General features: G+C 44.2%; 1 protein-coding gene across 2 annotated transcripts in view; it reads right to left on the reverse strand.

The window, feature by feature from the left end:
* The window catches only part of LOC135911176 (uncharacterized), a 330,618-nt gene that overhangs the window by 108,695 nt on the left and 194,046 nt on the right, over window positions 1–27,877 (reverse strand). For both annotated transcript variants that reach the window (XM_065443366.2, XM_065443367.2), the window contains exon 11: window positions 27,151–27,382. In XM_065443366.2, the coding sequence (XP_065299438.2) occupies window positions 27,151–27,382 (232 nt within the window). The remainder of the gene's footprint in view (window positions 1–27,150; window positions 27,383–27,877) is intronic.

Consider the following 27,877-nt stretch of genomic DNA (forward strand, 5'->3'; position numbering starts at 1 on the left):
CCACACTCGCGGAAAAAGCACTAAACAGCGTAAAGAAATAGTCACTGTTTTGACCGACAGGACTTCCCGATTTGTGGAAGTGATGAATGAACTAAAGAATGAGGTAAGAAAGCTGCACTCATTGAACACAGCTATAGAAGCGGAACTTACGTTAGTCATAACTGGAATGGGTTTCAATAACGAGAACTTCGAAGAATTCAAAACCGAAGACCCTCCGTAAAGAACTTGAAGATGTAAAACAACTGGGCCTTGCATGCTAGAGAGAGAACACGATTCTAATCAGTGAACTTGGTGAGTCTAAAAACAACTTATTGAACACAAACAGTACGATTGTCAGAGCAACATTACACAGAAGCACATACGTGTTGCTGACGGCGAGGATCTTAGCAAGGTTGTTAAGGCAATCGCTTCATGTTTGCCCACGAAACTGTCCAGCCTTGACGTTGAAATCGCACATCGAGTATCTACAAAGTGTACAGGACCACCGAATGTTGTGCGGTTTGCCTCCCGGGCTAACCGAGATAGATTTTTGCTGGCGCGAAAAAAAGCGACTGATCGTATCAATGCTTGAATTCGAAGGAACTGATCGTATATGCGCCAGCGAACATTTATGTCTGGAAAATAATATACTACTGGGCAAGGCAATCGTGACCAAGCGCACTAAAGGTTCGAAGTTTACTTGAAACACTGACGGCAAGATACTGATGAGGAAAGCAGATAAACCGAAAGTAGTCCATGTGACCTGTGAAGCAGATCTAAAAAGAGTAACTAGTACTTTTAGCGTATAGCCACACAGCGAAACAAGCTACACCGACTCTACCTTAAGATGGTTCCCAGTAAAAACATATCTGTACTGCACTATAAATTTCGTACCATAAACAACAAAAAATAAACTCTCAAGCACTCCGTACAAACGGTTAACCAGCGAAGCTTAAACATGCGGTCCCGGTGTTTATCACTGGGTTAATCCGGATGCTTGATTAAACGACGGCTTTGTAGGCTGCCGGATTCTCGGTACGCAGTTGCTGCTTGCGCTCGGCTGCACGAGCCTGTTCTTGTACACGGGCGGCAGCATCGGAACGGTGTAGACAAACTCGTTCACCGTTCTTCTCGCGGCGTTACTGATCAAAAGCTGCCTGCTCATAAGGAGTACGTATCACGCGTGGCGTTCTTATTTCTCAGCCGTAGAACAACTGCTGTGCGTGCGCTCGTATGCGACGGAGAGCAACAACGTCACTACTGGCGCAGCTAATACAGCACTATCTAGGCATTTTCACTCCTATCCATGACATCATGATAGCTGGTCCGGCTGCCATTGGATCTAATGGGGATGCTCCCGAGTACGCAACACTGACGTAACCACTTTCATCACGCCTGCCTTGTCAATGAAATTTCAGGCCAGGTCCCGTGACGTCACGGATCGGAGTAAACAGGCCTTGTGCAGGTGGTGTTGGCTAATCACGCGGCTCCCCCCTTTGCCTCGTTATTTTCTCGCGCATACGCATGATGTTGCGCAGGAGGAGTTTTCTGCGTACAAGTGACTGACAGACGAACGGCTACGGGTTGTGAATCAGCTAGCCGCATACTGCTTCGCTGTAAACACCTAAACGCCCTACTTTCGTTTATTGTCAAAAAAGGTGAGTCGTTTGAAATCATAGCGACCACTGAAATGTGGCTCAGAAAACATGAAAATATAACAATTCCTGGCTACATGACAATAGCGCCGCCATGGGACTCGCAGTTTCGCAGTAGCGGAGTGGCACTATTTGTTGCAGATAACCACCACTGCCGTATCTTATGATCAGTTTCTTGTTGTTCAACAGAACTTGAAGCATTATGTTTGAAACTTGAATGCAGGCTAATAGTGGGGCTTGTCTACTGACCTCCAAGTTCAAGCCTAGCCGTTTCTGTCAATAAAATGGAAATAATCATGTTGTCTTTTATTAAGACCAACGAAACTCAAGCTATATTCATTGGAAACATGAACATTGATACGGCTTCCACGCATATCATAGATTATACACACGTTCTTGGATCATGCACTTTCGCAACTTTATTGCTCACCGACACGCATAACCTCGCTTTCGGCAACATCAAGCGATCATGCGCTGACATATATTGACAAAGGTGTGAACGCAGGCGTCTACCAAACACCTATTTCCGACCACTTACAAATTTTCGTTAAGGTTAACGCACCTCTTATAGTAACCATTATCAAACCAAGACATATAACCAAAATAAATTATGAATCATTCCGTAGCAAGCTGTTGTCACTCAGTACTGACCTAATCTATCATTAAGGCACAAATATAGAGTTCTCTAACGTGATAGACACCCTTAGTGACCTTATACATTCCAGTAGCCAACATGTAGCATTTGCACGGCGTTATAAACCAATTTGTCCCTGGATGACAAAAGAAATTCTAAATATACTAAAAAAAGAGAATTTGTATCATAAGTGGATACATAATGAAAGTAACGAATAATATAATATTAGTTTCAATGCCCGCATAATTACCCAGGGTCGTTATTGAGAGCCAGAAAAATGTGATATTTTACTCACTGCATTCAAGATACCAACGGGAATCCGAAAAAAAATATGTGGGAAGATGTTCATAGGTCATGCGAATATTCCACACTTCCCTTTAATGTGACTTAAGGCACTGTTGATAAACTCAGTGCTTTTTTCGCCAATGTGGGTCGCGATCTGGCTGCAAAACTTCCTGATGCAATTGCAGACAGTGTTCTCTCGCCTCCAATTCTTATTTCTTTCGCCCTGTACGAATATGAAATCAATGAATTGTTGTGGCGTGCTTCAGAGTCACCAACAAACAAGGCAGTAGGCTAGGACAGTATTCCTGCAAAACTAATTAAGAAAAATATTCTTATCGCAGGGCCCATCTTGTGCTGTCGGTTCGACCATTCTTTGCTAGGGTGCACATGCCCGTGACCATTAGAAATAGCCCGAGTTACGCCTGTATTTAAGGATGGAGTGTCTTCTTACCCTCCCAGTTAGAGACCTATTGCTGTACTTAGCGTTATTAGCGACATTTAAAAAGATTCTCCCCAAACGTATTCACAAGTTCATTGACATATACAGTAGTATCTGTCCACAGCAACATGGATTTCACAAAGAGCACTCTACTAGCTCAGCCGTCCTTACGTTCACCCAGGCTATTAACAGTGCGTCACACAATAGCAAGCTAGCAGCTGTCATCTTTCTTATCATTCTCCCTTCGTTACTGCCAAGTTCCCAGGTGGCGATGTTCGACCACTTCGTTCGAGCGCTTCCCTCTCATACTGCTGCGGTTGTTCGCAATCTTCTACGCTCCCTGTGCGCCGACCACCCCTACGACCACCTTCAGGCAACGTTAATCAAGCGCACTACTGAAACGGAGCAGCACCGATTACAGCGGCTTCTTACATTGAAGGAGCTTGGTGACCGCAAACCTTGGCTGCAAGCCTTGGCTGGAGACCAGGCTTCTTCCACTGACAGTTCCCTTCTACAGGAACTTATCCTGCAGCGCCCTCCACAGCATGTGCTCATGATACTGAACACGTCTTCATCCTCGACACTGGAATCTCTCACTCAGTCGGTCGAAGAGATTGTGGGTGTCGGTTTTCATTTGTGGCCACAGTTCATCGCCCTTCTGACCTTCCGTTCCAAGGCACAGCCGCTGGCGACAGCTTCGCGCGTCTCTTCGATGCTGAAGAAGAGCTCACACGGCAAGTAGCATGACTGACAGCTGAGGTCGCTTCCATTCGAACAGGCCAGCCGCGTTCTTCGTCACTACCTTGCCGCACCAGCGTTAGTTGCCCTGGACGCTGTTCACCACCTTCCGTTAGCTTTGCTCGTACCACCATCGCTGCGGCTTTCGCGCAAACCAGTGCCACCAGCCCCGCTCCTACGCAAGAAACGGTCAGGCAGAACACTGATGTTGACCACTATTCCCGGCTCCAGATCTAATCGCCTTCTCCACGTCACCATCCATGTTACCTAATTCCGCTATCTCGTCGACACTAGTGCCGAGGTCTGCGTCTTTCCTGCTATGCAGGCTGAGCAATGCCACCCTCCTGACCTACACACTAAGAAAAAAAAGAGTACCGCTTACTCTTTTCGGAGAGTCTGGACTCGCCACGTATACGACACACTTTGTGGGAGACACCCGAACTCTCTTTTGGCAGAGAGTCCCGAGACTATCTGTGCTCCATACAAGGTGTTTGCGTGACTCCGCACACAATAGTCATGCATACTCTGTTGTAGTAGTCGCCTATACTCTCTCAAAAGGGTTACAAGACTAGTGCTGAGGGAGTCGGTTAACAATTCTAGATGAGTCAGACGACTCAAGATAAAGTGTCACATGAACACTGCAAGAATGATTCCGGTAACTATTCTAGATGAGTCTGATGACTCCAGCAGTGTGTGTCAAGATACCCTTAGTGCGTGGTGCCGGTCTCTTGCAAATAAAGTAAAGCAACTGATCCATGTAAGTCGTTTCGCTCTTGGATGGCAGTGTCGAGCCGCTTTTCAAAATGTGTCAACAACTCTTGCTGTAAGTACACACGACTACGGCTAGTTCTCAAGAAGACTACTGTGAAAAGACAACATAGGATAACAAAGAATCCACAGTAAACGTGCCAAAAAGCACATGGCAGGCCAGCAAGAAAAAGTTAATATTTCATCAATCTTTGTTATTGTCTTCTGGAAAATTCAAATGTATCAGTCAGCACAGAATCACCATGAAAGCAAGACAGTTCTCATTACTATTAAACTGGAATCAATAGCCAACCAAGCAAAATGTAGCAAAAGCAAAATCCAATATGTAGCCTGCATATGCATGACACTGCAATGCCACTCAGAACCTTGATGAGACCCCAAAATATTATGTAACTCATGTAGAAGTTTAATTCACCACCGCACAAGTCTCTTATAATATGTCAAAAGATATATAAGTTCAACCTATTTCCCTGTTCTAAACTTACGACTTAACATTCTAAGCATGTAAGCTACACATAACAAATAAGGCTGCACTTATGTGCATATGAGACCCATATAATGAAGTGCAATAAAAACATTCCAACTTAGATTACATTATCTATGCATTATACTATGCTTGTTAAAAACAACTGGTTGGCAATCGATAATCCAATCTAACAGTAAAAACAGCTGTCTTACCTTATGGTACTCTTGTTGGCACTTTTCCCCACACAATTTGTGCATGTTAGCGTGAGATGAAAATTGATCTGAAAAACACCACATTAAGAAGTTGTGCATCAATTTTATTCTGTCATACAACATGCAACAGTGTATAAAAACTTCATAAGTGACAAAATTACAAAAATAAATACAGCAACACTTATACTGATCATTTATTTATGTTGAGATACATACTTTTGCAAGACTAAGTATAATAGCTGACACAGACAATGTCACAGGTAGAAATAACTGCTAATACAAAACTTTCCATAATGCAAACACATTGACAAATTAAGTAGCACAGGTAGCTGTATTTTGTTACGGCAAAGATGGCGCATGAATTATGAGGACAAGGAAGGAAGCAGAACACATAAATACCCAGATACATGCACGCAGCTGTAACAATACACATAGTGCACAAAGATCCAGATGAAACAAAGAGGAAGGTGTGAGGAAGGCTTCTTTTACTCATCACAAGTCATCCTGTAAGAGCACATTATGCACTGGCTGTAATCTATCCTCAGCCCATACATGAATAAGTTACATTAGGTGCACATTTACAAATCACTCATACAATGTTCTTGTGATTTCCCTTATTCCAATCTTTAACTAAGCAAGCATGACTGAGTTACATAAAACCTCCCTACGGGTTGGCACATATACAGAAAGAAGTGTTTCTATAAACACTGGAGGTCACGGATGGATGACTGACACGTACCTGTTTTAATTCTTTTGTCTTTGTCATTATGATTATCTATCACAGTAGTCTTTTGTAGAGTGAAACACTTCCAGATAATACACTGTGTGCAACCAAGTGTGAATACCTGTTCTCGATTTTATTTGTTTCTACCTTTCTCTGGTGTCCCGCTAAGGTAACAATGGCGCAATGGATTTTCTTCCCAATGTATGCGTTCCCATACAACAGGAGCAGATGATAAGCCACATTAATGCTGCGTGAAATAAAACATCTGTGCTTAACTTTCCGCTGCCGCTCCAATCTGGAGTGATTTTTTTTTTGCTTTCTGTACACTAGTACAGGTGCTACGTAGTCCCCTTGGTGCTCAAAGCAACTCTCACACCCGAACAGGATGTCCATTTCTTTTAATTCTAAGCAAAACTCTGGTTATGAGGGACAATTGCGAACTTATATTTTCGCTTTGTATCTTAATTATGTTGTTGACCTTTAACTTTAGCCACTTGCCTACTTTTCTGCAGGTGCAGACCGGCCATTGCACCAATGCTAGGTTTTGAAAACACCAGAGCAGGGTAGAAAGCAAGAACAGATATTTATAATTTGGGTGCCCACTCTGCATTGCATGGATTTGTTTCAATGAACGATAAAACTACTTGGTAGATAAACATATGAAAGATAAGGGAATTAAGTTCGAAGCCTACCTTATCCGCAACTGGGAATTTCATGTGTAAATTAAATTTTGCGATTCCCAGTGATGAAGAAACAGTTTTGACAATATGTGCCAAGGTCACCAACTCACTCATGCTCACAAAGGAAACAAAATAAAAACAAGCAAGATTAAAAGAAGTTCGAACTTGCAACTGAAAGTGAGACACCTCGCATGACTGATTTATGTATTTACTGAGCACAAATTACATCTGGCGCATAATCTGCTCGTACAAGATGACAAACAATGAGTTCTGTAAGCCTTGTGGGACAATTCTGTGTGAAAGAGAAATCTATTTTATCATTACCTTTTGGGTATGTGTATCTCAGAACTGGTGCTAGTCTGAGTTCTTACAAAGTAGACGTCATTGAGTACTGTAATTCTAATGCCTGCCACTGCTATAAATTTCTGTTAGTCGCACTGTCATGAAGCAGTTATGTTCAATAATTAGCGGCAGTCACCGCTGAAACACTCAGTACAAAACACGAAATAAATATATGCAGTCGGAATGTAAATGTCGAACAAAGTTATAATCAAGTCTACATTTCACAGAACTGTCTTTTTTTCTGTTAGTGTGCCAATACCATTTCCACATTCACAAACATTTTTGTATTGCTCTCCTGACAAATGCAGGAAAATGCAGTCTTTAATGGAAGCCCTTGGAAAGACAGCCCAGAGTCGCTTTGACAAGAGGACTTTCCTTAAACTTTTGTCGCTATGTTGTAGGTCACTATAGCAAGGGGAACATTTTGCTGATTGAATATTACTCGAAAACTTTTTATTATTTGTACTAGAGGTTTGAAAAGAGAGCCAATTGTAGAGTTCTTCGTGCAGATTTCATATATTCCATTCGTTTTTGTTTAGCTGCTTCTCGAGTTATGTCCTACACATCAACAAAATACATAGCCATATTTGCAAGCACTTTCTTGTGTATTAAATTTTCACAAAAAGCAATGTGCTGCAGCTAACTCAGCTCTTTGTAGACTGCAAAGTGCCAATATCTATTCAAACAGCATGTAAAGTTACTAGAAGCATGCAAGATTAGTAGGCAGGCAGACAGGCCTGCCTACTAATCTTGCATACTTCTCATGCTATTGTGAAAAAAAAATAGAATATACTTCAAAAACTTTTTCTCACAATAACATGACAGTAACCTTATGCACTTATAATTGTCCTATACTAATGAAATTTGGCATACATACTATTCAAGATCTGCAGAATGCTGATATCTAATTGAAATTGCAATCTGTAAAATTATTTAATGTGGCCTAATATTTTTTGCATAGTTCCAGTAATTGTACAAGCCGTTTCGATAGGTGTCATCACTTTGCAGTATATAACTAGCTAAATAAGATACAGCATGAAGCTATTTCTGAAAATTTTGCACGCAGGAAAGTGCCCACAAGAATATTTTGCCACTGTGTAGGACCATAACTAAAGAACAGCAGCTACACAAAATTCAAATGACAATTCAAATCTAGTAAAACACTTTATGAATGACAGTATATTCAAATCTCTAGTACAAATATATAAAAAAGTTGTTTTGAGGAGTATTTCCCCTTAATAAGTGGGTGTCAGTGTTTTCTACCAAAGTGTTAGAAAATGCCTTCAGGCATACCATGGGGAGCTTTATAAATAGCACACGCACGCATCTGCCTAAAAAGCCTCACGCCCTGCTTGCATTCATGAGTCATTTTTGCATTCTGTTGTATGTCACCATTTGCATCCCTGAACATTGAGTGCGCAAAACCAAAAATTACCTAATACCGTATTTACTCGCATAATGATCGCACTCGCGTAATGATCGCACCCCTAAATTCTGATGTCAAAATTCGATTTTTTTATTTCTCGTGTAAGATTGCACCCCAAACTTGCCGCAGCGATATGTCATGTGCCAAGTCTAGCTAATAATGATCGCGCTTACCATCTGTCAACTGCTATGCGAACAACTCTTCAATACAAACCAAGCAGTCTGCACGCACCAAACATTCTTAAGCAGATGCCCTATTTCATTCCTTCCATCACTTTCCGCAATTATATGACAAAAAAAAAGCTACAACGAAACTTGCCTTTATTATGTGTAGGCTTTGTAATGGTTGTGGCCAACAAAAACAACAAAAAAGGCGTCTTTCGTTTTTTCTCGTATGCACTTGTGGGCACGCAACAAATCGCGAGTGGCAATGATAGCAGCCACGTTTACAGTGATACGTTAGAAGTATACCCTATTCATTCGCCGATGTTTGTAACGCAGCTAAGATATTCGCCCACCCTTAGCGGAAACGTGCCATATTAGGATAGTGGTGAAGACAAATGCCGCAGTTTCCGCAGCATGCCCGCTACGTGTTCCTATGTCACAGGCAGCTAAGCGCGCCCATCTGTTTCTGTTCCCTCAAAGTGGACATGGCTATGTCATTGACGCAAACTTGCCGATATTATTCATTACTGATACGGAAGAAACTGTTTGAATCCACGTAATGTACTCACGAAAAGAAAAAAAAAATCGTGTTCGGCCCGTTCGGCTTGCTCTGCCGGCCACCATGTTTTTTTTTTTTTGTCCCGCAGTACATACAGAGGCAGCCACCTCTTTGTTGACCTGTTGTCATCCCGTAGCAAATGCCAGAGGATATATTCTTTTCTTTTTGTGGGAAATTTACCCAGCGTAATGATCGCACCTCTGAATTTGAGTCAATTTTTTTACAATAAAGTGCGATCATTATGCGAGTAAATAGGGCAACACGCGGAATTTTTAGCCTGTAAAGGGGTTGTATACAAATGGGGGCAGCCAACTCTAGTGTGACAATAAACAAATATTTGTTCTCACAATAATGAAACCAGTCATAAAATATATCCTACAAATTTGGAAATGAATGCCCAAAGAACCTTGCTGATTGTCACATTAATTTCCTAAACAAGATCTTTTGATGTTTGTAATTCCTAGTTTAATTCACTTTCTCTAGTAAATGGGCTCTGACCTAGACTATTCAGTGTAGGAGACTAACCCAGACCTGGAAGCCAATATTTAAATCTGAAATAAAGTCATTCATCCCACGTCACTGCTATGTCATCAGAAGCGTGCATCCATGAACATATAGTCTGTAAAATAATTTTTACATTATCTGTATTGCTCCTCTTGCACTAATAAATTGGGAAATGCATTTGCTATTTAAAGCACTGCTGTAAACCTTTGTGTTTGAGAAATGCAATAATCAAAAGTGTAACACAACCAATGTGTACATGAAACCTACGATGCCTTTGACATTCGTCAGTGTGACAAATAGGCACTGAGAAATGCCAAGGGCATCATAGCTTTCTTGTTTCAAACCTTGTATGCGAGTATATTACTGGTATCTTTGCAGTGAAGGGAAGTCACATTATTATCAGACTTATGAGGGGAACTCATGTTTCTCTAGTTTAATATTTTCTTTTTTTGCTCCTATATTCTTTACTTTTCCAAAAATAATGGGTGTTTGAAATAAGTACTCTATATTGCTCTTAAATTTTTCGTGCACCAGAGCCCACGTTGGGTTACATTTCTTGAACACTTTGCAGTGCTGTAGATTATCAAAAGGAAGAAAAAAATGCCGTAAGTTTGCATTTTAGCCTTCTGTATAACAAGAAGTATGAACCTATCAATTACATAGACAAGTACAAAAGAACTATGAAAAACTGTGCATAAAGACAGACATACATTATAATAGCAGGAATCGATGGCGAGTATTCTAATAGAAAGGAACCATTAAAAACTAGGCACTAAAGACACATATTAATTATAATAACATAAGTATTTGCTTAGGATTTGAAGAGACAAAAAGAATGTCTCTTGAAATCACTCCACCCCAACATTCATCCATGGTTCGATGAGCGACCACAGCTGGTGATGCGGTTTGGATAGGTGGAAGCTGAGTGCAGCTGTGAAATAGGTGGAACATGTTGAGGGCCACAAAAGGTTGCACGCTGGTTGCACAGCAGGTTGCCTCGATCTCCGGACTCACTCGACATCATGCGTTGAGCCTGGTTATACGTCGTTTGCAAGAGGCCTGGCCCAAGTGTGTGGCGCGGCTTGGGTAAAATTTCGAGGGAACCTGAAAAACACAGATCCATATCTATAAGCAACAAAATATTCTCCATCATAGGGCAAACCTGAAGTTTACCATCCGCACATAGCAGATAATGAAAACAGACATAGGTCACCAGACTTGAGGTATACAGATGTGCAAAAGTGTAAATGAATGTGAAGAGCTGCTTATAGGACGGAATGTTTCATTCCGTCTTTTGCAGATCAATAATAGTATCTTAACATAAAGTCAAGTGTACTGGGCCCTCCCTAAAAAAATTCAGATAATGGGGTTTTACCTGCCAAAACCACGTTCTGATTATGAGGCACGCCGTAGTGGAGGACATGGAAAAGTTCGACCCCCTGAGGTTCTTTAATGTGCACCTTAATCTAAGTACACAGGTGTTTTCGCATTTCGTGCCCCTCGAAATGCGGCCGCCGTGGCCGTGGTTCAATCCTGCGATCTCGTGCTCAGCAGCCCAACGACATAGCCACTGAGCAACCACGGCGGGTATGGCCCTCCATATTTCTGTAAGTAGGCTATTTCATGCGAGCTGTGCCGACCTGGCACACGACCACTTGAAATTTCTTTTCGAAAAACCGGAGGCCCTTCAATATAGGACAAATGTTAATTTCAAGAAATACTTGTGTAACGCACCAAACTATGCATAGCCAGGCATAGTTTGGTGCGTAGCCAAAAAATTGATTCCTTCATTAAGGGAGCCAAATTTTTCAGGACAGTAAAGAGAGGCCTTACACCAAAAATTGAACTGCTTATTAGCCACTGCTCAGTTTATTATGGGTCATTGAAAATGGGCAAAATGGCCTATTAACTTTATTTTCATAGAACTCGCTTACAGCAAAAGCGGCAAATTTATGTAATCCACATATTTAGGGCTTGTGCTGCATGCAAAAACTGGTTTCAGGAAGATAAATTATGCAGCAGTGCACAGAGATGAGGATGAACTAGCAAAAAAAGTCAGTTTTGGTGTAAGTTTATCGGCATACTTACTATTGAGGCAGTCCTAGTAAATTTATGCCCAATAACATGTATGAAAGTACACTGTATTGTATTTAAATTGCTAAAGCTTTATCAAAGCAGTTTTGTGTCAAGCAAGAAAAAAAAATAGTGCAAGTGGTCTCCTACTAGTTTCAAAATTTGCATCGCCTTTCGTCTAATCCACATAGCCTCTTGGCGGCTAAGGCAAAATGGATGGACTTGAGCATTCCTGCACCGATAGCAGGGAGTCTAAACTGCTTCGAAGTTAATTCTTTCATTGCTGAGTGGCTACAAGCCACTTCACTCAAAAATTTGCCACTTAATTACATGTATTTACCTCGATCTTTCTGTCAGCTTCCAGCCTGCTTGGCATCATCACGAAGGCTGCCAACTCCCTAGTGGACGTAGTCAGGACACGGTGGTGGCAGGACGCAGTGGCAGGAGCCGCCAAAGGCTTCGAACTCCCTAGTGAACATAGTGAGGACACGGTGGTCGTAGGATGCAGGGGCGGGAGCCACCAGAGTGTACCTGCAGCAAATTTGCACAAACGCTCTTAGTCCTACCATGTCACAGTTTACAAGAAAAATTCAGCTGTCTGTGTAACATGGATACCAATACAAATAAATGTAAACAGTTAGGTCCTACAACACAACTAGAACATTGGCAAAGAAGAAATGGTACTTATGTTTATGAAAATCCAAGCAATGAAAAAAAAATGTGCATCCGATTTGTGCGTGGAAGCTCAATGGTAACCTGAGCACATACCATCAAGTGATTTGCTAGTCAACTGCAAGCCTCTTAAAATGTCATTGTATATTTTTTACATGCACTATGTTAAGCTGCATTAAAACAAGTTCAATATCTCTGAATATAAGTAAATAACGAAGCGATTCAATTAATGAATTCCAGTGGTCATTAATGCAACAAAGTGCAAGCTCTGAATGAAGCTGGCCAAACTGGGTAGTGACCAATAACAATGTGGTTCTCTACATCTTGTTTTTCTGGCTTTCGCTGTAGCATTAAAATACACAAGAAATTTCACATTCCTGACATTTAACCCTGCAAATATTTATTCCATAATGCATAATACTTCAGCAAGAGCACTAATGCTGTCTTTTAATCGTAAATAGTGATAGAACAGGAAATTTAATGGAGCCAATGTTTGGCAAGAAAACTTATCTCCTTCTCTTTGTCGAAACATTGGCTCCAGCGATGCTCCTTGTTCTACGGCTCTTATCATTTCAAGTCTCTGTCTTCCTGTTAACCTCTGTACTTTCAATGTTGTATCAATTAAATTGTAATAACGGAGAATTAGTAAACGTAGCTGATGAAGAATTTGTGCTTGTTGGTAGATGACAGAGTAACTGCGCAACATAGAGATACGGACAAAGGAGGCTTATGTGTGTCGTCTCCTACAGCCATGTTTCTCTCTTTTGAACGATTACTCTATCCAGATGTAAAAGTATTACCCTTTGCACAATAATGCTGAAATGAAAAAGGCCAGGAAAGTCGACACAAATATTAAAACAAATAGCATCATATGCTAATGAGATATGCAAAAGTGCCTGCTACGATCTGTCTCGCCCATAACGTGCTGGATAAGATGGCGTCTTCTTCTGGATGTTGCCATTTCTTGAATACCTAAAATAAAGTACATTTCAAAATTACAAAGATACACAGAACAACAGCAGTAGCAGAGGAGATAATGCATTGTTTAGTAAAAGAAAGTAAACTAATGTCTGATACACCGCAGACGAAATTTCCTTTATTAAATTAGTAGAAAAATACACCACACCTCATTTCATTCAATGATGTGAGCGTTTCTTGGTATAAGAAAAAAAGGTATTTCTGCTTGAAAACAGTAAAATAATCATAGCGTTCTACTTTTACAAAATACGCTACAGTGACAAAGCCAACTACGGCTGTATATACTTAAAATTGTTATATGCACCTTACAATAGCCAAGACATGATAAACTTGGGTTCATGTGCAGGTCACCGGGAGATACAACTTTGCAATCAACTCATTTCTGCTTGCCAAATATCTGCACTAACATAGGACTACAAATAAAAAGACCCTCTTTTTCATAAAACACCGGCCTAAAAATAGAAAATCCAGTAGGAATAGCACAAATTCTCTACACAACACAGCCAGGTTTTGTGCGCCTAGTAGGTTTTACTATATAAAGGTTGCAGCAAATTCATGCTTTTAAAAATTTACAACCGTGAAAATAAGGATGACATAAAAAATAATAGCATTATACATCGGCTTATACTGTAAGCCAATGTGTTTCCGACTTGACGCCAAAAGCACATTTAATTTGTTCTGTTTCGGCGCTTTTAAAGGGTTGTGTCTCTTCGCTCGTGCATGCAGCCGCCGTACTGCTACGAAAATATCTGTGCTGCCACATCGCCTGACACTGCCATACAGCGTGGTAGCGTTTTTATTATTCGCGGTAATATACCTAAAGCGCTAGTAAATCTTCAGAATAGACTACTGTTTTTTCGACAACCTGTCTTCGCCAGCGAAAGTCACACTGGTCACACTACACTTCAAGTTACGCAGTACTTTGTATTCTACGGATTTTTCGATGCGACAGGCCACTCGTCATTGGAGTCGTTAAGAACGGTGTTTATCTATGGAAGTACAGCTTTGCTATAATTTCAGATGCTCTCCTAAGGCTTCCGTCTGCCAGTAGTATTTTCGCATACATACGCCCACACATGCCTAAGAAACGTCTGTGAACTGCCAAGAGAAACGTGGCGCAAAATGTAGCCGTGCCGGAAGGGCCGATTACGCGCCGTTTGTAAACTCGGAACAAAAGCTGATATGCTTACCTAAGAGGTTAAGAGAAATATGGCACAGGTCACTCTCCGCTGGTAGTCTTTCGTATGCATCTGGTCGTCTCTGCGTTGCGATCTCCCATATCACAAGGAAAATGCAGTGCAAAATGCAACACTTCCGGCTAGCTGCACTTGCTCGATGTCGGCAAAGACGAAATCGGCGACACGCCGCTGCTGGCGGCAGTCGTCTTCGTCGCAATCGCACAGCACGGACAGAAGTTCCCACCATAACTTGCCGCAACGCCTGGTTGCAGTCGCCCCTAACGCAGCGCTTTCAGAACCACCCCATAGAATAAAGAACCACCACTCGACGACAACGTACTCGCGCGAGATGCAACACAACTGAAAAATGGCGTCATACTATTGACGGCTTCGGTTTTGGATCATTTGAATCCGCACAACTAGTTTCGGTTTTCTTTCCTTGCGTTGAAACGAAAACTGTTTTGCTCACTGATAATTTTACGTCACGTAAGTAATGCTCACGAATGAAACAGCCGTGAATTTAACATGCGTCTTGAAATATCCGCTACGTTCACTTCGCAGAAGCAAAATTTGCTCGTGCGAGTACGGTTACGTTTGAAATATCTATCGTTGGGCTGTCGGAGCGTGCTCGAACTGGGAAGACGCGGCGTAATTGTTCTTAATTTGCTTAGCTATAACGGTGCGGCTGCCCTTGATCTCTGTCGAGTGCAGTTTGCTCTGATGTAAGTTATCACTACAAAGCCGCCGACGTTACTGAATAATCTAGTGCACCTGAAGCTGCCAGAACTCCGGTATTTTCTCCACAATTTCTTGCGACTGCGGTCCGCTGTCACCAAATGCGAGCGTAGTGTTTGACGGAGATTTAGCAACACATTTTCCCGAAATATCGTTCACCGCGGTATCACGACGTGGAGAAGCAGCGTTAATGGTCCTCAGTAAAATTTTCTCTTTATTGCGAATTTTGCAATAGCAGTTATATGGGCACAACCGTCGATATATATCTGTCGGTTTTACCGCGGACTTACGTATAAGTCAAGTGCGATAAGATCCCATCCCGCGCCGTTGACTGTGCGCGTTAAAGGAAGTGTTCGAGGCTGAGCCGGACTGGATGGGCGCCCCAAGTCAAGTATCTAGGGAGGTCACGTGATAAAACGCGCGCAAGCCGGGAGAGGGAGGCGCTAGTTTAGCGCGCTTCTCCTCCTCTAGCCGTTGCTCTAGCCCGGTCTTGCGCCACCGTCGCTCTGTTTTGGAGATAATTACCGATGGATGCAAAGCTGGGAGTGGGGGGGGGGAGGTAAGGGTGTGCTCAGATAGCGCAAATTTTCGGAGACGCTTTGAAGGAAGAGGCAGCAGAAGCGTTCGGTCCGCTCTGCTCGCGCCCTTCATCACGCCAAAGCTGTGACAGCGAGTGTTCGCCGTCATTGAGTGAGATCTGTTGATGTTCGCACGTGCGCGCGTGACCCAGTGCTTGCTAATTTCAGGAGTAAGCGAATGTTTACTGCAGTTTATTCAGCCGATGAAATTACGAACCTTGGTTCGTGCAATAGTTCGTGCAGTGGTTCATTCAGCATTGGGGTGAAACTGCTGTGTTATTGTTTTTATATTTCTTGGAGGTTCCAAAGCAGTGTTGCGTGCACTAATATTTGTTTCTGGTCGCGGAACGCAACGCACTGCGGTAGCCCAGTGGCTTTGGTGTTGCGCTGCTGAGCTCGAGGTGACGGGTCCAACCACAACCGCGGCAGTCACATTCCAACGGGGTCAGAATGCGAAAATGCGCGTGTACCGTGGATTCCGTACACATTAAATAACCCGAGCTGCTGAAAATAAATCTGCAGCTTTCCATTACCGTGCACCTATTAACAAGATCTTGATTTTTGAACTTAAATCTTCAAAATTTATTTTTAAGTCGCGGAATTACACTTACAATCGACACTGTTGAGGGCGCCTACTGAGTTGTTATCTCGTTGCTGTGCTCTCTTTAGTAGCCAATACTTTTTTTAGATTTACTTATGGTCAGAATCCAGTGTGGCAAATCCAGGTCTTCCTTAGCATAGGAAACCAGCTATCGCTTAAGCGTGCGAGGTATCAACAAACATGGTCAAGGAAAATCAATATATAGAGTTCGAAGTAATTGCAGAACATGACAAGGAAGAAAGAATGATACACCGTATTACAACCAGGACAGGAACCCGAGGGCCTGCCTAAAACAGAAGAGTTTATCTGGTATTTCTTCTCCTGCATTAAAATCTTTCTCTCGCCAGACTCATCTCAAATATCAGAGGAATGGCAATTTTCCAAGACGACTCTTCGCGTGCTATTGAGAGTCAAACGACCCATGCGCAAATTTTGACTCTTGTTTTCTGACTCTACTCGCGTAAAAGTGGCTTTTCGGAAGAAAAAAGAGAGTCAAGTTGCCGTGACTCACTTTTTACTCTCTTTTTTTCTTAGAGTGTAGCTGTCGCCAAAAGGGAGTTTGAACATTTCTTGACGTTGGTTTCATTTGTCCCTCCAGTCCTTGCGCCGCGCCAGCCCATGTGGCGCCCAAGAAGGCCAGTGACAGGCGCCTGTGCAGCGATTAATGTGTTTTAACAAGGCCGCTGTCACGCGCTGGTACCAGATTTCCCAGATCCAGGATTTACATTGGCACTGAAAGCTGCATCATTTTCAGCAAAGTCAACCTGGTGAAAACCTACCACTAAATTCCGGTGGAATCATCAGATATTCCGAAGACCACCAATATTCTACCCTTCGGCCTTTTCGAATATCCATGCATGAATTTCGGTCTTCGTAACGTGGCCCGAGACCTTTCAGCGTTTCGTTTACCAGGTATCACGGGGCTTGGCGTGCTTCTTTGCCTATCTTGACGACACCCTCGTCTTGAGCACCCCCGCTGAAGCTCACAACCTCCACGTACGTCAAGTGTTCGCAAGGCTCAGAAAATTTGGTTTTGTTAATGGTGCGAAGCGCCAGTTCCGTGTTACAGAGTTGCATTTCCTCAGTCATCGCGCCAACGCACATGACATTCGTCCACTCCCGACCCGTATCACAACCATTCGTAGGTTTTCTCAGACATCCACCACCCGGATGCGCGATTATCTTGGCCTGGTCAATTATTACCGGCGCTTCATTCCTAGCTGCGCCAATACAGTGCAGCCTCACCACGACCTTCTCTCGGGCCTCGAGACTCCGAATAGTCCCATGCCGTGAAGCGACAACGCTGACCGCGCCTTTAGAGGCATCAAAGAAGCCATTGCCGGCGCGACGCTCGTCGTCCACCAAAAATGCGACACCCCAATTCCCGTTATGGCTGATGCATCGGACACCGCTATCGCCGCAGTCTTGCAGCGGCAATAGCGGTGTTGGTGATGATGTTGGTGCTTAGCAGACCATCGCCTTCTTTCTAAGAGGTTCGCGCCCCCTAAGCGGTGCTACAGCACCTTCGGCCGAGAGCTGCTCCCCATCTATTTGGCTGTGAAGCACTTAGTACATTTCCTCAAGGGACGCTCTTTTCATGTCCTTAATGAGCATTAACCACTGACATACGCCCTAGCGTCCACCAGCACCTCCTACGCTCCCCGCGAAATCAGACAGCTCGGTTACATTTCGGAATATGCCATGCGACATTCGTCACGTCCGCAGAAAATTCAACCGATTGCCGACGCACTTTCTCATGCCGCTATTCATGCAACGAACCACGGGCGACCGGCCATAGACTTCACGGCCACGGCTGTCACCCAGACTATCGGCAAGCTCTAGCTACTTCACACGAACGGCACCTCCCTGGTGTTTGAAGATGTCTTGCTCGCTGACCACGACGCGCCCTTCGTTTATGACAGGTGGACCGGACGGCCTCATCCCTAGGTGCCTCACCCGTACTACTGGACTGTCTTTGGTGCCCCCAATTTTTTGGCTCATCTTGGCGTTCGCGGAACACAGCGACTCATCACTTCTCGTTGTGTGTGGCCCATTATCAACACAAGCGTTTCTCGCTGGTCATGCACGTGCCTCAACTGCGAACAGTCTAAAGTGCACCGCCACACTGTAACTCCTCTTGGCAAATTTCTGTCCTCGGACGCCCGCTTCAGCCACCTGGACCTGCCGACTTCCTCCCTGCGGAAACCATCGCTAGCTGTCAAAGGGCGAATATTAAGTCAAGCTAAAGTGACGAATTAGTGCTTCAGAATCCCTACGGCGTAAATATTATTGCGAACAGAGCCTTAATATTCTAGAAATTCAGGGAAATTCCGGACATAATTGGAGACTCCTCCGGGACATTTAAGTACTTGTCCCATGACGAAAGCACTCCTCAGTTAAATTCTGTCTCTAGTCCTCAACAACTCGTTGCACAAGATATTTAATATAAGATGACATAAAATGGCACTTGTCCATTTCTATTTCATTTTTAGAAAAAAAGAACGCAATGAAATTACCCTTGACAACGGTGTCGGCACTAGGAAGGTTTCGTTTTCGCTCGACTCCACACCGCCCAGGCTTTCGCGTTTGAGTAGTTATCGCGTACTGCTGCACTTGTTATGCTGGCTCGCAAAACTCTCACAAACTGCAAGTAGCAGATAATTCAATTTTCATGTGATGTGGCGCGATGCCCAAACGGTCTGCACTTGATCAAAAAGCACCTGCAGTGCCAAATCCGCTGCTGTGTCTGGGCTTGGTACCGCCACATGTCGCGAGCCATTTTTTCCACCGACGGCAGCAAAGGGTGGTGATGGCGTATGCGACGTCACCACTTTCGTTCAGTGGCGGGAGATTTGAATTTAGAAAACGGTATTCGGACCCATCAGGTGCAATTTTCTCGCTAACTAAATGTTTTCCTGGCACGAAATAAGTGTTACGAGGCTGTCAGAATGGTATTCGAACAGTTCACGTCGACTTGGTATTTGCCTTTAGTGTCCCTTTAACCTGCATTGGCAGGTTCACCAGATGGCCTGAAGCGATGCCAATCCTGAACATCACTGCGGAGCCCATAGCTCGGGCACTCCCCACGGGGATTAGCCGATGCGCCGTCCCTTCCACCATAACGATCGAGCATGGTCGTCAATTCGACTTTCACTCATGGCTTAAACATTTCCTTCATCATGGATCGGGCGCCTTCCTTTCTTTATGCTTGGCATCCGCACCACTCTTCGCAGTGACTTGCTCCAGCGCCGCCCAGCTTACGTTTGACACTACTCTTCGAGTCCCTAGCGAGTTCTTCGACGACTCGCCCATCGTGCCTGCTGACGTTCCCGACTACGCGTACCGTCTACGCAGCGCTATGCATACTTTCACTCTCCCCCCCTCCCCCGACGACATCCTTCCCGTCGTGTATACGTCAATCCTGACCTGCAGAACTGTACGCATGTCTTTGTGCGCCACAACGCCGTGCGTCCTGCGTTACAGCCACCTCATGATGGCCCGTTCAAAGTACTGAAACGTGCACCTATATACTTCTTATTGCTCATCAACGGCCGAGAAGATACGGTATGCGTCGACCATCTGAATCCTGCCTAGCCACTTCTGCTGTCACATTCCCTCCAAACTGGGTCAGCCCTACCAGCCGCGTGCGTTTCACCACCACCACCCGCTCTTCGCCATTTGTCCTGCTCTCACGGCTTCCTCATTAGAAGGGGAGCCCTGTAGCGCTCAACTACGTGCCACAGAGATCCGATCAAGAAGATGGTGACGACACACCCAGCAGGCTGCGGTGCCCGAGCAGTGGAATCGCTGGTTGCAAGATCAAAGGCCAGCGGCGATTGATCCCGCTCCTGCCTGGTTGAGTAAGACCTGTTAAAATATATTTTGTGTACGTCATGCACTGCAAGTGGGGTTTTTCCTTGCCATCAAGCTCTCCCAAGCAGCATGCAACCTAACCAAAAGGAACCTTTAATAATCATAGGGGACCTCAACGCCCATGACACAAGCTGGGGCGACTCGCCCGCAGGTGCAAGACGGAGAACTATCGTCAATTCAGCAGAGGACTTACATCTCCCGCTGCTCACCGATCCAGCCACCCCTACGCGAGTCGGCAACAGTGTAAATAGGGGCAGGATGCTTGACCTAACGTATATCATATGGAGACAGGACTGCACCTGGCCATATCAACAGGAGTCACTAGGAAGCGACTACTGTATACTGCATACCAGTGTAGATGCAGTGGTCGTGAGAAGACAAATCGGACAACTCAAAATAACTGACTGGGCTGCTTTTCGCGCAGGAAGTGAGGAACGCCTCAGCAACACAACCACCCTCAGAGAATGATGTCAACCATTAACGAGGTCCGAAACCAGTGCACAAAACGGGTACAACGGGCGGTAGACATACCAGAGGTAGACGAGCGTCTTCTACGACTCTGGGAAGCCAAACACGGTCTCGTCAAACGCTGGAGACGACAGAAGCGTAATGGAAAGTTAAACTGAAAATCTCAGAAAAAGCTGACAGACATTTCAGCTTAGGCTAAAGAGGATGAAGGCTAAAGTCTGCCCGTTCACGAGACATCCATTACAATAGTTGAGATCGTCAGTCGAATGCCTTGTTACGTCCTGTTACTTGTTTTCTCCCACCAAAGGGCTTAGGCTCGAGTGTAATAATCACCGCTACCGTAATAAACTGCCCCTTAATTACCTTCACCCTAATTTACACCAAAGGTCATGGGTTCGACTCTCGACTTTCACGATGTCAACTGGAATCCAACTTGGAAATGTCGCCAGTTCACCCATATCTCCTATTGGGTTTTGTGCTCGGGAGCCCTAATGAACATACCCTTAGTAACCAATGTCGTGGGTTCGACTGTCCACATTCACGATGTGAATTGGATACAATTTGGAGGTATGACCGGTTAGCCCATACCTTCAAGTTAATTCGCTTGAAGTTTTGCGCCATAATGCCGGGCGTCGGAATTTTCCGCCCGTGAGCCATCTAAAGCTATCGCCCTAATTACAGCCAATGCATACACCACCCAGTTGGCTAACCTGAACAGGCAGTATAGAGCGACTCCTTAGCAGGCACTATAAGTATAGCGTGCGCTCGGAATTGGCCTTCAAGTTCAAAAGCGAAACCAATAAGGCCTCTTCGCACCATCGAAGGTACGGAAGCTCAGCTACTCGAAAAGCACGTGAGAAATGCTTCGGAAACCACCTACCGCCCAGCTACATAGGGCAGCATAGAGGGGCAGAAAACTCCACACTCCACAAACTCAATGAATCCGGGAGCTGATCGCATAGAGCAAGCTATCCTTGGCAACCTTGGCAACGAAGTAATTCGAGAATTCACAAAATTTCTAAATGACCGTAGGTAGGCGCAGACGGTACTGGCAGAATAGAAGCCTGCGGGTGATACACATTCGCAAACGAGGCAAGACACTCCAGTTTGACAACTTGAGAGAGATATCGCTTATATCTCACCTTGATAAGCCATATGAGAGGATCCTAACGCAGAAACTCCAAAATTACATGGAAGAGAGAGGTTTGTACCCATACATGATGTTTGCTTTCAGGCCAAAACTCTCGACACCGGACTCCTCGAACTTAAGGAAGAATCCTCAAGAACCTCGCAACCCGAGGGAAACGCACTGTCGCGGCCCTAGTCATCAAAGAGGCTTTTCCCTATGTTAGCCATGAGGTGACCCCAACTGGACTGATCATCATCATCATCATCAGCCTGGTTACGCCCACTGCAGGGCAAAGGCCTCTCCCATACTTCTCCAACAACCCCGGTCATGTACTAATTGTGGCCATGCCGTCCCTGCAAACTTCTTAATCTCATCCGCCCACCTAACTTTCTGCCGCCCCCTGCTACGCTTCCCTTCCCTTGGGATCCAGTCCGTAACCCTTAATGACCATCGGTTATCCTCCCTCCTCATTACATGTCCTGCCCATGCCCATTTCTTTTTCTTGATTTCAACTAAGATGTCATTAACTCGCGTTTGTTCCCTCACCCAATCTGCTCTTTTCTTATCCCTTAACGTTACACCTATCATTCTTCTTTCCATAGCTCGTTGCGTCGTCCTCAATTTGAGTAGAACCCTTTTCGTAAGCCGCCAAGTTTCTGCCCCGTAGGTGAGTACTGGTAAGACGCAGCTATTATACACTTTCCTCTTGAGGGATAATGGCAACCTGCTGTTCATGATCTGAGAATGCCTGCCAAACGCACCCCAGCCCATTCTTATTATTCTGATTATTTCTGTCTCGTGATCCGGATCTGCCGTCACTACCTGCCCTAAGTAGATGTATTGCCTCACTACTTCCAGTGCCTCGCTGCCTATTGTAAATTGTTGTTCTCTTCCGAGACGCTTAAACATTACTTTAGTTTTCTGCAGATTAATTTTTAAACCCACTTTTCTGCTTTGCCTCTCCAGGTCAGTGAGCATGCATTGCAATTGGTCCCCTGAGTTACTAAGCAAGGCAATATCATCAGCGAATCGCAAGTTACTAAGGTATTCTCCATCAACTTTTATCCTCAATTCTTCGCAATCCAGGTCTCTGAATACCTCCTGTAAACGCGCTGTGAATAGCATTGGAGAGATCGTATCTCCCTGTCTGACGCCTTTCTTTATTGGGATTTTGTTGCTTTCTTTATGGAGGACTACGGTGGCTGTGGAGCCGCTATAGATATCTTTCAGTATTTTTACATACGGCTCGTCTACACCCTGATTCCGTAATGACTCCATGACTGCTGAGGTTTCGACAGAATCAAACGCTTTCTCGTAATCAATGAAAGCTATATATAAGGGTTGGTTATATTCCGCACATTTCTCTATCACCTGAGTGATAGTGTGAATGTGATCTATTGTTGAGTAGCCTTTACGGAATCCTGCCTGGTCCTTTGCTTGACAGAAGTCTAAGGTGTTCCTGATTCTATTTGCGATTACCTTAGTGAATAGTTTGTAGGCAACGGACAGTAAGCTGATCGGTCTATAATTTTTCAAGTCTTTGGCGTCCCCTTTCTTATAGATTAGGATTATGTTAGCGTTCTTCCAAGATTCTGGTACACCCGAGGTCATGAGGCATTGCGTATACAGGGTGGCCAGTTTCTCTATAACAATCTTCCCACCATCCTTCAACAAATCTGCTGTTACCTGATCCTCCCCAGCTGCCTTCCCCCTTTGCATATCTCCTAAGGCTTTCTTTACTTCTTCCGGCGTTACCCTTGGGATTTCGAATTCCTCTAGACTACTTTCTCTTCCATTATCGTTGTAAGTGCCACTGGTACTGTATAAATCTCTATAGAACTCCTCAGCCACTTGAACTATCTCATCCAACTGGACCCAACTGGACTAGACAACGTCAACTTCAGCGAGCGCATCCACGGCAACGTATAAGTATTCCTCTCAGATAGCACATCTACAACATATCACATCGACCGCAAATAAGGATGTGGGCAGCGGGAGAGAACACATAAACAACACGGGCGGTCAATTTGCGGTCCATATGATATGCAGTAAATATCAGCTAGGCCAAACTGAAGTTCTGAAGAACATCTACAATCGGCCTAAACGATGCCCACACAAATACCTTCCAACTCCCCGGGCAGCACACGCAAATTACACCCAAGGCATGTGCTCCACAAAAAACAGCGTAGTGTACGTAGACGCAATCACACACGATCCCATACAAGGGTGTAGAGTGGCCACGGTCATCAACGCAAACCTTAGCGAAATAACAAGCGGCTCAATAAACCAGCGCAGCGCCGTTGTTGAGCTAGCTGTCGCTTTAGAAGAAGCGGAGGTCTTCAGAACCGGCAAATGTCTAAATACTCTAATTCCCAAGACACCTGCCGGCATGTCTTGAACGGCATAATAAGACACAGCGCATTCAGTGCAATCCTCGAGACGACAGGTTGCGCGAAACACTGGACAACACAACACAAGATTCTATAGGTGCCATGACATGCAGCGATAGCGGGGCACTAAAGAGGGGACATGGTAGCTCAAAAGTTTTATTTATTTATATATTTATTTATTTATTTATTTATTTATTTATTTATTTATTTATTTATTTATACATACTGCAACCCTAAGAGAGTTATCGCAGGAGTGGCATACAAAATCAAGGGTGCCACACACACAGACACAAATCAAAGGTAGAAAGCAACACACTAGTCTAAGAAATATGTTGGAAAAAAAAGATGGTCTCAATACATACATGCATGCATATAAGCATAGTGAATGCTACATGGTCCCAGGAATCAAGGGCATCAGTCAGTGATTGCCCTAGGAAAATTATGAAATGTAAATTTTCGTATGTTAGGGGGAAGTTCATCGTAAAATTCAATGGGTAGGGGAAAAAACCATATTCGATTTTATCACTACGGCCGTACAGGAGTGTTATATTTAGAGGGTGAAAATTCGCAAACTTAATGTATTCGAAGGATGGAGCAACGTTCAGAATTAACGGTGGTGTAAAACAGTTCAAGACTTTCTACATTACGCAGCTCTACTAACGAAGAGAGTTGAAGAGAGGCTCAAGGGAAGGAGGATTAGAAGAGAGGGAGAACTCCTTGTAGTAACGCCAGTATATAAATCGAAGAGCATTTCTTTTGGGTCGGATTCGAGTTTCTTTATGTCGGATATCAAGTATGGATTCCAAATGACACCCGCGTAACGCAAGATGGGCCGCACTAGGATTTTATAAGTGAGCAATTTCGTTTCCTTAGGGGCAATGCTTTAGGTAACGTAGACGCACTATAGCATTGGAATAGGTAGGTTGCTTCAATATGTTTGAAGTAGGATAAATCGTGTGTGAATAGAATGCCAAGGAGCTTACTTATACTGAGAGACGGTTTCTAGAGGAATACCATTGAAAGAATAAGGAAGACGCATTTGCATAGTACGTGTCGAGGAGGACATAGAAACAGTTTTGCGAAAATTGATGTTCGTCTGCCACTCGTTACACTAAGTACAAATGTTGGAAAATGCTTTATTCAGAATGGCCTGATCTTACTGGTAATTGTGTGATAGATAACGCAGTCATCGGCGTAAAGATCGATTTTAGTTGGTAGCACGTTCTTCGGTAGGTCATTTATATACAGGAGGGAGAGAAGCGGGTCTAAAACTGAACCCGGGGGAGCACCAGAGGCAAAGACCAATACAGGGTGTTTTGCGGAATCGAAACAAACGTATTGCGACCTATCTGAGAGAAAACTAGAGACACAGGCAACTAGGCTAGGATTCTTTAAAATGCTATTTAGTTTAGGCAATAGCATAGAATGTACAACGGTATCAAAGGCTTTAAAAGTCTACGATATGGCATCAATGTGAAGGCATAGGTCAGGTGCGTGGCAGACGTCATGAGAAAATTCAGACGTTTGCGTAATGGTACTGAGGCCACTGCGACATCTATGCTGGAAGGGTGTTAAAATATTGTTAGCCTCAAGAAACTCAATATGTTTGCAGACGACATGTTCTAAAAGTTTACTGCAACTGTAGACTAACCAAATCGCTCTCTGGTTGAATACGTCCTGATTACTCCCAGGCTTGTGCAAATGTAATTTTTCGCAACTGTCCAGGCTGATGGAACAGTACTTGTCTGCAATGATTTATTAAATATCAATGTAGGAAACCCGCTGGACCAGAGACCATGCCGTATGAGAAAGGAATCATGAATGTTATCAGAACCGCAACCATTTTCAGAATCTAAGCTTAAAACTAAGTTTAAGACACCTCACATTGATACACTTAAGTTATGAATAGCAAGCCGCGATTTTGAACTGAAAGGAGGGATTTCAAAGAGGCAGGCGGACATGGTACTGTAACACAAAAGTATACAATCCGAGTACTGAAGAAACTACTCCAAAGTCCACCAGCTATTACAAGTGAGCATTCTCCTTTATTGGCACACTACAGGGTAAACCGAATACGATAGGCTCTCGCACATAAATCCCTGACGAGGGCGGATGGCGCTGACCGGAAACAGCTCCAGGCAGGAACCTTCCCCATCCTAAACCTACTCAGTAGAATCTACCTCACCAGATACGCAGATGACTGCACGGGTGTAGTCAAAATCCCACCTTGTTTGATACCACTTGGCAATTCCAACATATAACGGTAGTCCCCAAATTTATAAGTGCAAGTGCGGCGCAATTGGAGGCACTGCTGGCCAGCGACCACTGCTAGGACCAAAGTGGTCTGGTGTAGCGAGCACGCAGGCAAGCCATGTTTGTCGGAGCACTCGACAGAGGGCTCCACCCCTGCTAAACCTAGTAAAGAGTATCCAAGAATACCCAGGTATACTTCCGCAAAGGACACTGTAAATACCGGCCAATAAATGATTTTGACGATCATACTGAAAATTGACAGCATGTGGCTTCGGTATACATTCTCTCCTTTTTTTTCATTTCACCTCCTTTGTTTCAGCTTCACTGCTGTGTTGTATACTTAGGCCTCGTTCGAATAAAGCAGTTTCAGTAAGCGCTTGTGTTGTCTGGATGTATTGTGCCCGTTTTTTTTGCGCTCGTTTACAATGGATCTCTACCAATTAACCCACGTGTAATTTTTTGTTGCAGCAACTCACGCCTGCGGAAACTAGCTTCGCTGTGAATCGGTGATGCTTTAAGGAATGTGACCATGCTAGTAGGTGTTGATCCAGGAATCTCCGCGAATACCTTTAAGGACACGCTAAAGCTCTCAGTTGCTTACTGACACGTATTACGCACATCGATAACGCCTCTGTGCGACTGCTTACCGCAAGATCATTGCCGCCCCCAGGGTTGATACCTTTGGCGGCTCCAAACTGCTTGAGTCGTTGGTAGTAGATCATGTGGTCCATCGCGGCGGGGAATAGACGGGCGGCCAACATGACGCATGCAGCCGGCTTGCCGGAGTCAGCATAGTTCTTCAACGACAGGTGACCTTTAAGATTGATGTTCGCCATAACTTGCAGATAAACGTCGAGAATGACGTAGATGTTTGCGTCCCTGCAAAAAGGAGGCTACGGTGAGCACATATCCGTCACACCTCCTCGTCAAAGTGCTTTACGGAAAGATTTCTGACGGGTCACTAGAAAAAATGCCCTTGTGTAAACATTCCCTTAGAATTAGCCTAATAAAGCTGTGGTTGCTTAGTGAATTTGGCGTTGCACTGCCTAGCAAGCGGACGCGGGATCGAATCGCGGCTGCCGCATTTTGATGGAGGAAAAATGCGGGCACGTCTGTGTACCATGCTTCCGGCGCCCGTTAAAAATCCTCGGGTGATGAAAATTGTGGTTATTTAGGAATGTGCTTGATTGCTTGAATTAACGTTTTCAGACCCAACTGACGTGCGCTAAGCAGCAGACCAATGGTGTAGAATTCTTTCCGGGCAATTTATTCAATAAAATTATGCGGCCATAACGTTTGTTAATGCGGTGCCCGCTCCCTTTGAGCAGCACCACTGCAGTGCACTAAAAAATGAGGGTAGCGTGCTCACTGCGC

Source organism: Dermacentor albipictus, chromosome 5, assembly GCF_038994185.2.
Source record: "Dermacentor albipictus isolate Rhodes 1998 colony chromosome 5, USDA_Dalb.pri_finalv2, whole genome shotgun sequence".
NCBI classification, from domain to species: Eukaryota; Metazoa; Arthropoda; class Arachnida; order Ixodida; family Ixodidae; genus Dermacentor; species Dermacentor albipictus.